The sequence below is a fragment of the Carcharodon carcharias genome, chromosome 7 (genome assembly GCF_017639515.1).
Source record: "Carcharodon carcharias isolate sCarCar2 chromosome 7, sCarCar2.pri, whole genome shotgun sequence".
NCBI lineage: Eukaryota > Metazoa > Chordata > Chondrichthyes > Lamniformes > Lamnidae > Carcharodon > Carcharodon carcharias.
Window position 1 is genome coordinate 56,154,441 of NC_054473.1, and position 14,423 is coordinate 56,168,863.

Genomic DNA, 14,423 nt, shown 5'->3' on the forward strand with positions numbered 1-14,423 from the left:
TTCGATTGATGACAGTGCCACATATAATTCTGCAACATTAAATTCTGGAAATCCCTTTAAACATAGCATGCTTTTATTGAACATAAAGGTATATCAACAAAAAATTCTGAATTCCGATGTCTCCCTTTTCCACTAAAGGGTATTCCATTTTCAGACTATATTGATGGATGGTTGTCAGTAGATATCAAATTTTCCAAAGGAACAATGCATTATGAAGCACTGGCTAGCATGTTACAAAACAGCTAAACCCAAGAATCCCTTGTGGCTGTGAGTGGGAGAATAATAAAATGGGATATATTAAAATATCTTACAAACCAAAAAACAAAAAACAAAATCATGATAGCTGCCCTAATAATACAAAAAGTTGGATGTAAAGAAAAGTATTGGCTACTTGTTTACTTACAATTATAATGCTACTTGGGATATTTAGAATTGAATTAAAAATTCTACTGTCTTTCATCAAAATAAATCATACCATAAAATGCTGGCTTTAAAAGATTTGCGATGCACTAAACCATGCTCTGGCTGCTGGAAAAATAAAATCTAGCACAGTCGTTTTATGCTCAAGCTACTCCCTTTTCCTTCTGATAAATAATCAAACTTGGACTGTCCAGAATAAACAAAACCAACAAGCTGGGAAATTCGATGACCATCAGACTATGAAGATACCAACAAAAAGCAACCCACAGTTCCCACAGTGACTTTCAGTTCCACACCTACATCAGCATAACATCTGAGTAAATAAATTCAGTCACTCTTTCCATTCCCCTCCCCCATGTGATTACTCCTACTATTAACCAAATAGTTCAGACTAGTTCCAAACATCTGACCACTGCTAATTACAAAAGACAACTTTTATGGAGTTAAATTTTATTTTGAAAACATTTATTATGTGTGCTTTGGCAGACGAGCTGTTCTTTGTTACTACCTGTTATTTGACTCTATTAAACAGACTTTTTTGATTGTGCAGTCATCCCCATTATTTACACACAAAACGCATGATAAAATATAAATTGATTCTTCGTAATATTTTCCTTATTCCTCAGCATGACCTAATTTACCAGCAATTTAAGGTTAAATCATAACATTTGCATCTTTCGACAACTCCCCTACTCAGCTCATTGGGACTGTTTAATTGGCAGATTTAATTCTGGATATGACAAATAATTACAGAGTGGGGAAGTTTACCGAAAGATCTTAATGCCTCTAAATTTCCGTTGGCTTGCAGTTGTTCTTTGGCTGTTGCTGTGAAGCGGGGGCTGAAGAATGGTGTAAAGATGTTGAATAAACAGGAAGTGCTATGCAGCTGAAACACTCTGTAATGAAAATATACTGGAAGGCTGCCCTTTTTGGCCAGCTAAAAAGGCCCCTTTCCACAGTAGCAATGCCCAAATAAGTAAATGACAAATAAACAAAAGTGTACAATAGCCATCTTGACTTTGTTCTCAAATTTATCCTCGATTCTATTCATGATACTGCTGCTTTCTGTCAGGTGAGTGCCTCAATAACAAACATCTCCTCATAAAGAAAACCAGTGCCTGCTTTGCAAGACTCCAAGGCGCGACAGCTTGTAAAAAGATGAGCTGCCACACAAACGTTTACAATAAAAGTGGAACAAAATTCCTTTAGAAATCTTATTTCTGTTGTGGCAACTGCCTGCTGGCTCAAAGGGACTGATCTGTTATTTTGCACGTAGTCCCTGCCTGTCTGTCATCCTGGGTGCTAATGCTCTAGTAAAATAACTCATTGGGAGCTGTCATGGGGATGTTTACACAAGACTGTTCCTTTCTTCATACAAGGAAATTTTTTCTGGAATTCATCTTCTTTTGATCTCACATTCAAAGCAACACCACTGTGATAGACGTACAAGTCTTAAAGTAAATCCAGACACTAGAGATAAACCACCAGAGGCTGACAGACAGCAGAATCTAAAGCTCTCAAATGGGGGTAACAGCATGTTGTCTGAGTACGTATTATGGCAAAAGCAAGATATATATTAGGTGGAGCTGAATGCCCATGTATTAAAGTTCAAAACAGTGGGACCATATGACCAATATATTAGCCTTGAAAAGCACAAGCAGCATAAGTCAAAGTAACAATATCATACTGACAAAAGTTTATACTCTAAACTGATAGTCATTGTACATGGGATTCTGAAAATATCAAATAGAACCTCCATTGCATAGGTGACAAATTGTAAATGTTGGTTGTGACGGTAACTGACATGCATTATTTATGTTGCTAAACAGTCTCACAACAGCTTATCATAATAGATTCTCATCCATCCGGGAAGGCATGTGAGAAGGCCACAGGCTCTCCCCATAACTTCTGATGCCAATGTTGGTTTCTAATTTGGTAATCAGGAAGCATGTTCTTTAGGCATTCAGTATTTTCCCTAGTTGGACGTGCCATCTAGTGGCTTGACTGTGAATACATAAAACAAATTACAGATCCAACTTCTAGATTTAAACTGAGTCTTAAATCTCCGCTTAATAATATGCAAAGTGAACAAAATCAATCCCTCCAGTTTTCCCTTGAAGACACTTAGAGTCATAATGGAATATTCTTCATGGATTCTAGCAGCCCTCGGGCACCTTTCTCAAGTGACCATTCTTTGCTTGTAAGGCTAGAGAGCAAATGATGACAAGATGTTTATCTTCTAGGAGACATTTTGTCCTCATCCAATGTTCACAGCTATATACTTTGTAGTGGTAACTGGACATCAGTTAAAAGCAGGAACCTCCGTTGATGCTTTATTTGCTGTTAATGCTAATATTAGCTAACTTATCACAGTTGAGGGATGAAAGTGGGACATTTTTCTTGAAGGTTTAGGACACACCAGATAGTGTACACCCATTGAGACATCAAGGGTGTCCCAGACAATTTGTGGTGGTTAATGGACTTACTTTTCTTCCACTGTTACAACAGAATAAAAACATGCTGACAATTAACATAATTGTATGTTTTTATGATATAGAAAATAAGGAATAGTTTGAATAATCTCCTACAGCTGCCTGATGGTCATCTTTTTCTGTTGTCATCAGCACTTTCAGTCTTTGACTTTAAATAACTTTTATAATTTTATATAGATATTCCCAAACAATGCAAATCTTACTCTACAATTTGCTGTTGTGTATATATTGACAGAATGCCTTTACTCTGAGTGGGTTACAACCTTGAATACATATTCAATAGTTGTCCTGCGTCAACCGCTGTACTGCTTTATGATGATGCAAAGATCAGCAAATTTAGATGCTGTCATGAAACAATCGATATTGAAATTTTTACAATCTGGCTCAAAATTTAATTAAATGGAATGTTATTATTTTGTAACAAAATAACATGATTTAATTTTTTATTATAATAACGGTTTTTCACCATTTTAGTAAGAGGTTTAGATTTAAATACAATATAAATTTGGGAAATCTTTATTCTTACTTCCTAAGAATAAAGTAAAATACTGGATACACCACATTCTGTGTCACAATGTAGTGAAATGCGGGGGCAGATCTGTAATAGCCAAAATGATGAATTCCAGACTTCAAGACAGTCTATGCTAGAGAGAGGCAAATGTGCAACATGATCACTGAAGAGGTGTTACAGCCTGAACTGCTCTCTCAGACAATGGACACTGTTTGCTTTGGGGAGATTTAAGGAGTGCTTTGTGTCATGTGAAGTGAAAAAATGAAAACAAATAAAAACCAGAGGAAATGATGTGCATGGCATGTTGTCAGAGCACCTTGGTGCCACAAGTGGTAAAATACTTGCTCATATTTAGTATTCCCTTCACAGAGTTCTTGACCTAGTGCTTGCAGAGTCGTGCAGAGTTGAAGCAAGCTACTTTCCTAGAAGAAAAAAATTAAATTAAATTCAATAGTCCCAAGCTACTCTTAGACACTTCCAAGTGCCCAATTCAAGAGGAGCTTTTACAAAACAAAGCAGGGAAAAGGGAACCAAGAGATTGGATAACATAGTTGTTTAAATGGAAGTAACAAAATCCAAAAGGTAGAAACACAAACTAAAGCAAGAATAAAAGCTATATAACAGTAAAACACAAGAGATACAGAAAAATAAAATCTGTAATAGAATTACAGGCAAAGGCTGAAAGGAACAGGGAGCTCACTCAGTTTTCACAAGTGTTCATCTCAATATATTTATAGGGTTGTATAAACTTTCCACCTTAATTTTAAAACCCTAATTAATCCTTTCAAATTCATCCATGGCCTCAACTCACACCATCTCTGTAACCTCCTCCAGCCCTATAAACCTTCATGATCTCTGTGCTCCTCCAATTCTGGTATCTTGCGCATCCCCAATATTAATTGTTACACCACTGGCAGCTGTGCTTTCAGCTGCTTTGGCCCTACACAATGGAATTCCCTCCCGAAACCTCTTGGCCTCTCCACTTTGTTCTCCTCCTTTATGATGTTCCTTAAAATTAATGTCTTTGACCAAGCTTCTGATCATCAAACATGATATATCTTTCTGTGGCTCATATTAAGTGTCTTTGTGGCTCTTAAGTGCCTTTGGATGATTTCCTACTTTAAATGTGTTATATAGATGCAAGTTGTTTTTATTGTATGCCCAGTGGGTAAAATTTCAATGCATTTGTTTATTACAGTGTAGATAATTAAAGCTAAGATGTTGGACATTTGGGTGAATTCTGGTTTTAAATGAAGAATGGGGGGTATCAAAATTCTGAGTATTTCAACCAGCATTTGGGCACATACAGACAGATGCAGACAGACAGCATTAATACTTCTAGAGCCAGATGCACACAACTACCAATAGAACATTAGAAACTTAAGCATGTCTTCTTAGTGATTTTGATGCATACCTATTCACTGGATTTCCAATAGAAACTGATAAAAAGAGCTGAATACTAAATCAGCACTGACAAAAAAAATTATAAGACCTTCCACTTACAGTTACTTGCAGCTGGACCCACCACTATGATGGAAATGTAAAAGCTTAAATCAATACGAAAGTGACGTTGTGCATGTGCATATGGAGAGTTTTCACCTCACTGAAGTATTTAGATCCAACTCTTAAGTTGAGCCAAGTTTCTAAACAGTTCAAAACTGGTGCACATTCTCAGAAAATGGTGGATTCCCATGTATGCAGTGCTGATTTAAGCAATTTCTGGTCTATGAAAGTTATTTCCTATAAATAATTTATTTCTCACACAGCAAATACTCTGGAATCTGCAATATCCATACTGGAATGTCTGCTTGCTAACAATCAGGAATGGAAACATAAATTTTCCCTTCCAGGCCCGAGTTGTCCATCCACATCTCTGTATCAGTTAACTTAAAGCAAATTAGTGTTTAAGGCTAGCACCTCTTGATGTGTGTGGCCCTGCAGCGAACAATGCAGTGCATTTAATCACTGAACCATGACAGTGGGTGTACACACAACCTTTCAAAAATAAAGCAATTTCAACAACCTGGAATGAGATGTCATCTCACTAACTTATTTCAGGAAGTAACAAGCAAGATGGATAAAAGGGAACCTATAGATGTAGTGTACTTAGATTTCCAAAATGCATTTGATTATGTCATATCAAAGGTTGCTACACAAAATAGGAGCTCATGGTGTAGGGGTAACATATTAGAATTGATAAAGGATTGGTAAGAAAACAGGAAACAGAGAGTAGGGATAAATGGGTCTTTTTCAGGCTGGCAAGCATTACTAGTTGAGTGCCACAGCAATCATTGCTGGGGCCTCAACTATTTACAATCTATATCAATGACTTGGATGAAGGGATCGAATGTTTGGGAGCTAAATTTGCCAATGACACAAAAGATAGGTAGGAAAGTAAATTGTCAAGAGGAGGTAGAGTCTGCAAAGTGATATGGCTAGGTTAAGTGAGTGGGCAAAATTTTGGCAGGAAGAATAGAAAAATAATATATTATTTAAATGGAGAAAGACTGCAGAACTCAGTGGTGCAGAGGGATCTTGGTATCCTGGTACATGAATCACAAGGGGTTAGTATGCAGGTGCAGCAAGTGCTTAGGAAGGCAAATGAAATGTTGGTGTTTACTGCAAGGAGGATGGAATATAAAAATAGGGAAGTTTAGCTGTATAGGGCCTTGGTGAGACCACATCTGGAATACCCTGCACAGTTTTGGTTTCTTATTTGAAAAAGGTTATAATGGTGTTAAAAGCAGTTCAGAGAAGGTTCACTCAAGTCATTCCTGGAATGAAGGGCTTATCAGGTTGGGCCTATACCCATTGGAGTTTAGAAGAATGAGGGGTAATATGTTTGAACCATATAAGATCTTGAGGGGACTTGACAGGGTGGATTAGAAGTAGGGGACAGTTTCCTTTTAAGACGGAAATGAGGAGGATATTTTTCCTCTCAGAGGGTTGTTAGTTTATGGAATTCTCTTCCCCAGAAAACAGTGGAGGCTGGGTCATTGAATTTATTCAAGGCTGAGTTAGGTAAATTTTGATAGACAAGGGAGTTAAGGGTTATGTGGGGCAATCAGAAAAAGTGGAGTTGATCTTATTGAATGGTGGGACAGGTGCAAAGTGCTGAATGGCCTACTCTTACTCCTACGTCCTATGTTCGTCAATACAATGTGAAAAATTGCTCAAGGGTAGCCATCAAGTAGAATTTCACTGTATTCTAATTGATTCTTGTGTAATGCTTGGTAGAGATTCACAGGTGTGTGTTGTGCATTGTGCAATTGAAAAGTACTTCCTAAGCTATTTATCATATCCTGTAATTATTTGTCTGAACACTCTTCTATAGGTATCCAGATATTTAAAAAGTGCATGGTACTCAAAGAGTTAACTCGGGTCACTCTGTAAGCATACTCAGGATACCACAGTGTGTTTTTTTATAATTATAAAGTTGCAGCAATATCACTGAAGTAGGTATTCAAAATACACTAGTCACAACAAATCATGTATTAACCTGCAGCAAACAGTGATCCAAATTAAAAATCCATTTGGAGAGAGATTCTTTGTAACGTTGATGTTTATCAATCATTCCAATGTCTGTATTTTGTTGAAGCAGATTATTTGTTGGTGACTTCTATGATTGATGGAAATTGTGAGTTTACAAGTTGAATTCAAATTGGTTTGATATAAGTATGTGCAAATCACTTGCAATTTTTCATCCTGATTTAAAACTAGAATTCTTTTCATATTATGTGGGCGGGTCACCAATAATTTGATTATTTACCTGCATTATTTTTCCGCCTACCAGCAGCATCCGACTATGATCATTGTTGCAATCTCCGCAGAGATCAATAACTTATTAAAAGAATTCAAACGACCAGTCAATTGCTGAAAAGACGACATGACAAGATTTTTCATTTTAAGACTTTTGCTGTAACAAAACAACTGTAACATTGGTGCAGACGTGATGGGCCGAATGGCCTTCTTCTGCGCTGTAACAATTTTATGATTCTGTGAAAAGACTAAAAGCACCATCGACCAAAAAAAACACACTGCACAGGTATACTTTAAACTGTCCTTTAAGTAGACATTCAATTCTCATGGAACCAGTCCAAGGTGATTCTTAGCTCCAGATGGTTTATTTCTGTTCTTTTGAGGTTAATAGTTCCCACGCCAAGAAAGGAACCAAATTTCACAATGAGGTTTCACCCCAGAGATTATTCCTCTAACATCCTCCTCCTTCGGGTACCAAGCACTAAGAGGGTGCTGGCGACCTAGGTCTTCCATTGGATTGGTCCATCGTTATGCTTGGCAAAGTACTGCAGTGGTTTGTCATTACCTTCTGCAATATAACTGACCAGGAAACTCTCCCGCTCTTACAACTTGCCAACAGGCATATTGGAAGGACTTACAGGTTGATAATTAAACTGTTTGGCCGTGTTATGAAAGCAACTTCCATAGCCATCAAGCCCTCAGGTGGGACTTGAACCAGAGCTTCTGGCCTAGAGGTAGGGACATTATCACTGCACCGCACAGTGCCATTCCTCTAGTATGAGCTAGGTGATCTTGCCTCATTTTTACTCCTCATGAATTTGTCATTTCAATCAGAGCGTGAGCTCCCACCCACAGTCCTTCATGGTGAAGCACAGCATATTGCTGCCTATAGCTGCTTTCCCTCTCCTGGATCCTGGCAGATTAATTTGGCTGTGAATTTCAGGGATATCTTAGAAACCCTTCCCTCCCAAACCCATCTCCACGGTAACATGAATCACATGGGCCTTGTATCCAGGTAGATATGCTGATTAACTATCCTTTAGTGACCAGCTCTCTTTTATCTTGGAATCAAATGGACAGTTTAAAGCAAAACTGTTTACACCCTGACATTCGCAACACCTTCCTGGGACTTTGAAGTCTACCAGTCCAGCCACTGAAAGCACAAATGCTCTTGCCATTGTCTCCAAATGTGAATACCTTAAACCTTCTTCTCAGCGAAACAAACTTGGTGTTCTTTTAATCTTTAACAGCCAAACCATCCAGGCCTGCTGTCAGGTCACATGATCTCCCTTCAGCCTATCCTAAATTAAAGACAGTCTCAAAATACAACAATCTCATTTGCCTCAAATGTATAACACCACACATACATATGCAAACAATCAGGTACACTGCATTCTCATGGAGCAAAAATTGAAGGGGTGTGCCAAGTACTGTTCTCATCTAACTATTGGTCAAAGTGTGTAATGGTAAACAGTGAAGAACTGTTTGGCTGTTTGCATGCCTGTATCTCAGCCGGAGAATGAGAAAGAGACGAGTAAACAGCACAAACTCAGAATCACTACAAGTGACCGGCATTTTGTATATTTCCAATTATCCAAAAGGCACTGAAATATGTCACTTCAGAATGTCTACACTGCTTCCTCCAAGTCAGCATCTGCTACTTCACCACAAGCCATCATACCACATTGGAGTATTACCGTATGCAACAGCCAACATTGTTATAGTATTTATGTCCAAACTGAGCAATTGTTACCTCACTTCACTTACCCCACCTAATAACTAGTAATACAGAAATACGTGATATTTTGCTTTTGGTTTTGTTGCAGTATATTTTTCTCCATTTACTAATGTTTATGAAAAAGTTAGCATGAGCACAAGGTGGATTTCCCCACTTCACATAGTCACTAATTTCTTAAACCACATTAGTGAATAGACAGAAATATAATTAATGGATGTCTCAGCAGGTACTCAATAAGGCACCTAACAAGAGGATTGTTAGAAATATTCCGGTGTGTGGCATAAGAAGAAATGTAGGAGCATGAATTGAAAACTGGTTGATGGACAAGAAATAAACAGTATGAGTGAATAGGTGTTGCTTGAATTAGAGAAAGAGGTGATGCAACTTAGCAGGGTTAGTGCTAGATGCATTTTTATTCTCTTTTTTGCTATAAATGTGGGTATAGGAACATAATCTTGAAATTTGCTGAAAACACAAAAGTAGGACTTAGCAAATGGCTAGAGAGGCTGTAAAAGAAATTAGGAAGATGTAAGCAAATTAGTGAATGGTAAATAGTGCGAATAAAGTGAACAACATTTTGGATTTTATTATCAGGAACATAAAGCATCAGAATAAAAATGTAAATATAAATTTATATAAAATATTAGTTAGGCTACAATTAGATGTGTGTGTGCAGTTTTACGTGCCCCATTATAGAAATAACACTGTAGGGAGAATATAGCTAAATTCACCAAAATGACGTTAGAGGTGGAAAACTATAGTTCTGAGGAGAGACTCGATATTCCAAGGGATATGTCCAATAGAGTTGAAAAGGCTGATATGAGATTCAATAGGTTTTTAACATCATGAAAGTTTTGATAGAGTAGAGACAAGTGCTCATCAATTTAAAACTGTAACTAGAAGAGTCAGAAGCAGGGTTAGGAGAAATGCCTTTATTGGGAGGTTTTGTTGGAGCATTCTTTTTGTTCAGGGTGTGAGCATTGGTGGCAATGCCACACACATCACCTATCCCTGGTAACCCTGAGTTTGATACACTTCTTCAAAGCACAGTTAAGAGTCATACATGTAAGTGTGGGGCTGGAGTCTCAAACAGGCCAGACTGGGTAAGGATGGCAGGGTTCCTTCCCTAAAAAGGGCATTAGTGAACCAGTGAGGCTATCCAAGAATCTGACAGCTTCACGATGACTTTTACTGACACCAGCAGTTTATTGCCAGATTTTCAAAACTGAACTGAAATCTTCAAATTTGAGATTTGAACTCAAATTCTCTGGACTATTAGTCCAGGCCTCTGGATTACCAGTCCAGTAACACAACTACTACGCTACCTTACCCAGAAGTGTGGTGCAGCAGAATCAGTGGCATGAAATGCTTTGGGCAGAAAGTGTTCGGAGGAAGAGATCGGTGCATTTTTTAATAAGAAAAATTGGATAAATATTTGAAGTAGAGGTAGTCCAGAAATTTAGGAAGTTAATAGGGGGATTAATTTTGGATTGCTCTAACAAAGAGGAGCAAAGTGACAATGGGCCAAATAGCCTCCTTCTGTGTTCTAAACTTCTAAGGGTCAGTAACATATAGGCCAAGATTTTACATCGGTTGGGTGGGCTTGGTGGGAGCGGGCGTCGGCAGTCATGGAGCTGGCCGCCTAACGTGATCGGCTTGGCACGACAATTTCACATGGGCGGGCCAATTAAGGCCTGCGCAGCGTGGATCAGGAGTGGTAGCGCTGGGCGCTGCCTGTGCAGGCAGGGGGAGGAGGGAGAATCGGGTCCAGTGTGAAAGAGCACTTCAATCTCCCTGAGGTACGGAGCTGTCTCAGGGAGATTGAAACACTTTTTAAAGACATTATTGAAAACATAAAAAATTTAATGAAACATGTCGCCTCATGCGACTGTGTCACATGAGATGGAACATGCTTTTGCTATCAAAATAAAATTTTCATACAATCAATATTAGCTTTAGGAAACCTCATCCTGCTCGTGGATGAGGTTTCCTAAAAAACGTAAAGGCCACTTGGCCTTTTTGCCTGCCCGCCAACCGTTGGGTTGGACAGGCACCCTAAATTTGGAGTTAATTAGCACATTAATAGCCTTAATAGGCCTTTCAATTATTGGTGGGTGTGCAGCTGACTCTGGCGCGTGCGCACTGAACGAAATATCGTGATGACATCGGGATGCGCGCCTGACGCCATCGTGTGTCATTTTATATTCAGGCCTGTTGGGCCCGCGCCTGCATGCCGAATGTATAATTTTGCCCAAAGAACACTAGTCATCCTGTGAATTAGTCTTAATGTTCCTTGTGTTATCAGGTTTAAGATAATTTTACAGCATATCTTTCTTCTTTCATAACCTATTCCCATCATTTACCCTAAACATAAACTTAGCTTTAAAAACTTGCAGTAGTCTAACACTAACCATACATTTTTAAAAAAAACTTAAACTGGATGTTCAACAACAGGCCAGTTAATCATTATTGTTTTTCAATAAGGTATCATGTGGAGCAGGTACTACATTTGTCAGTTGGAAGACCCTTTGTTACCCTCATCCCTTTTACATACCATTACAGTCTAACATTCTTCAGTCGTGAGAACAGGCAAGCAATCTTCTCCTAGATGTCTTCTAATATTTCCCTGTAAAGAGTGACTACGAGGTAGGTAATAATGACCAGGAGAACCCAAGCCTCTAATATTCTTTCCTTCCAAGTATCAAAGTCTCAAATCAATCTGTACCTCTACTTCAAATATTTATCCAATTTTTCTTATTTAAAAATGCACTGATCTCTTCCTCCAAACACTTTCTGCCCAAAGCATTTCATGCCACTGATTCTGCTGCACCACACTTCTGGGTAAGGTAGCGTAGTAGTTGTGTTACTGGACTGGTAATCCAGAGGCCTGGACTAATAGTCCAGAGAATTTGAGCTCAAATCTCAAATTTGAAGATTTCAGTTCAGTTTTGAAAATCTGGCAATAAACTGCTGGTGTCAGTAAAAGTCATCGTGAAGCTGTCAGATTCTTGGATAGCCTCACTGGTTCACTAATGCCCTTTTTAGGGAAGGAACACTGCCATCCTTACCCAGTCTGGCCTGTTTGAGACTCCAGCCCCACACTTACATGTATGACTCTTAACTGTCAACCAAGATTGAAATCTCACCTTGTGGTCACTTTAGGTTGCGAGCTTTTAAAGTACCCTCTGTGACGCAATGTATTGACAGTATATAAACCCGATGCAAGTGCATTGAATGGTTAAACATTTTGCTTAGACAACAGTGATTTAGCATACCTGGACTCAAGTGAGTGGTATTAGGTTAAAGAGCACAAAGTTTCCAAATCATAATTTAGCTTACAGTAGTTTCTTATAAAGCTTCTTGTGAAATCAAGCTGATGCCTCTATTACATTAGAGATGGGTACAATTATTTTCCTGCCCTTTCTGTGTAAGCTTATCGTAACAAGCCCATCAAAAGAAAACTATCTGGTTAATTATCTCATTGTTGATTGTGGGATGTGACTATGTGCAAATTAACTGCTATGGCTGTCTACATTACAACAGGGACTATACGCCAAAAGGAAAGCCTCTGGAAATCCTGAGAACGTGAAAGGTGCAATTTTTAAGTTGCTTTTTTAAATATATATTTATTGGAAGTAAGGGATTTGTAGTGCTACAACATTCTACTATTGCATCCACTATTGCAATTAAATCCCCTTATTTAATGCATAAAATGTGAAAAAAACAATATTCCTCATTTAGTGAGTCTATTCCTGGAAATATTCTCAAATCCTACCAAACAAGAATTCAGAGCAGTAGGATGCCAGCAACATTTTTCTTTAAGTAAGGCAAATTAGAAAATGCATGTTTCCCTTGAAAATTACTTTTGCATACAACAGTTATCAGAATGTTGTTTAATACAACAGATAAATTTTTAAAAGACAGCATATCAACCAAAATCTTGTGCCCATACAATGTCAAAAGTGCTTTAAATATCCTGTTATATGAATTAAAGGTTGTTCTGAATTTCCTACTAATGATGGCCTCATTTTGAATACCACTTTAAACCTCAAATGTGAACATGGACTTGAAGCTAAGTGATATAATTGCTTGAAGATGTGCATGCAGGTGAAACCTGATCCCGTAGGCCATTGTCGAGACCAGGAACAACAGAGGAATGTTTACACAATGGTTGGAGTTTAATAGACAGTTTAATAGACAGGCAAGCCTAGCTTTCAGACAGTCAGCAAAAACATCACTAATAGGTGACCTCTTAATACAGTCCTTTTTTTAAAGTATGGCTTTGCATCCTGGCAGCCAATGTCCCAAATGTCAAGGTTATCTGCTTGACTTTCTGTAGGGTTACACACTTTTTCAATACTTGAGAACTTGACATTTAGATCTGAAATCTTATCCTACTTATGTTTGAAGCTTATGGTTTAAACCAAAGAATATGTATGAAACGTGTTCAAATCCTTCAAAGGCATTTTGTACACAAATCCTCACAAACAAAATTTGTTTTAATCTTGAAAATGTTGAACACCATTTTCAAATCACCTTCAGCTTCCAGTATCAAAAAACTAGCCCAAATTCAAACAAGTTTGAGAATAACACATTACTAATGGAAATCTTAAATTACCATTTATGAACATATGAAAATAACAGGAATGAAAAGACCAGTAAGCCTGTCCCACACTCATGACGCCAACAGCTATTTAATCCCCTGGAAAGACATTAAAAACAGGAAAAAATAACAGGGCACTAAAGGAGAGAAACTCTGTAAAATTACAATTCCATTGCCATTAGTAAGCTTACCACAAAAGTCAATGTTAGGGGTATTAAGCAAAATATTATTGATAAGGAAAACCGATCATCCCCATTAACAAGGTGCTACAAACAAGCAACTTACAATCTAAAATCAATCTAGATTTGAGAAAAAATAATTGCAATTTGTGTCAATTTGCACTTGCACGTGCATATCCATTAACAGCCAACTGGCACAGCACCAAAACAATAATATATTAAGTGCAGTGGATGTATATAGTAGTATTCCCAATCTCTGTTGTGGAGGTAATTGGTGTAGGCAAGTTGGTTACTAAATGCTAGAAAGAGTCTCCTGTTTACTTCATAGTAATTAGAGCAAGAACAGCACTGCTGAATAGCTGAAAAGAAATCAACAAGTGCATAGCTTGGGAAGGATAACTAGATAATAATACACTATTGTGAAAAGTCTATGATACCAGACATAGATAGTGGGACATTGTTGGCACATTAATGTCACATTAACAGCAGCACACTAAACATCTGTGATGCTTATAGTCCAATGGATTTTCTGCAACAACATCTGAAAAGACTGGTGAACAAGCCTTTTTTGTGTTTTTTCCCCCTATTTTGTTTTTATTTTAACTGCATCCACCCCCAGGTCAGTTAAGTTTCTCCACTGGTCTCATGGCTAGGTGTCCACTTTCCTGGTTATTGGTTTGAACCCAACTCACCAAGACAATCATTTTCCTAGCTGGCAATC

At 38.0% G+C, this 14,423-nt stretch overlaps 1 protein-coding gene across 15 annotated transcripts in view; it reads right to left on the bottom strand.

Annotated features, from left to right (window-relative positions):
- Positions 1 to 14,423, bottom strand: part of foxp1b (forkhead box P1b) — a 518,322-nt gene that overhangs the window by 194,384 nt on the left and 309,515 nt on the right. The window contains exon 1 of one of the 15 annotated variants that reach the window (XM_041192656.1): positions 476 to 627. The exons of the other annotated variants lie outside the window; for them this stretch is intronic. Within the exon in view, the coding sequence (XP_041048590.1) occupies positions 476 to 478 (3 nt within the window). The 5' untranslated portion in view covers positions 479 to 627. Of the gene's footprint in view, positions 1 to 475; positions 628 to 14,423 lie in introns of those variants that run through there. 15 annotated transcript variants of the gene reach the window in all.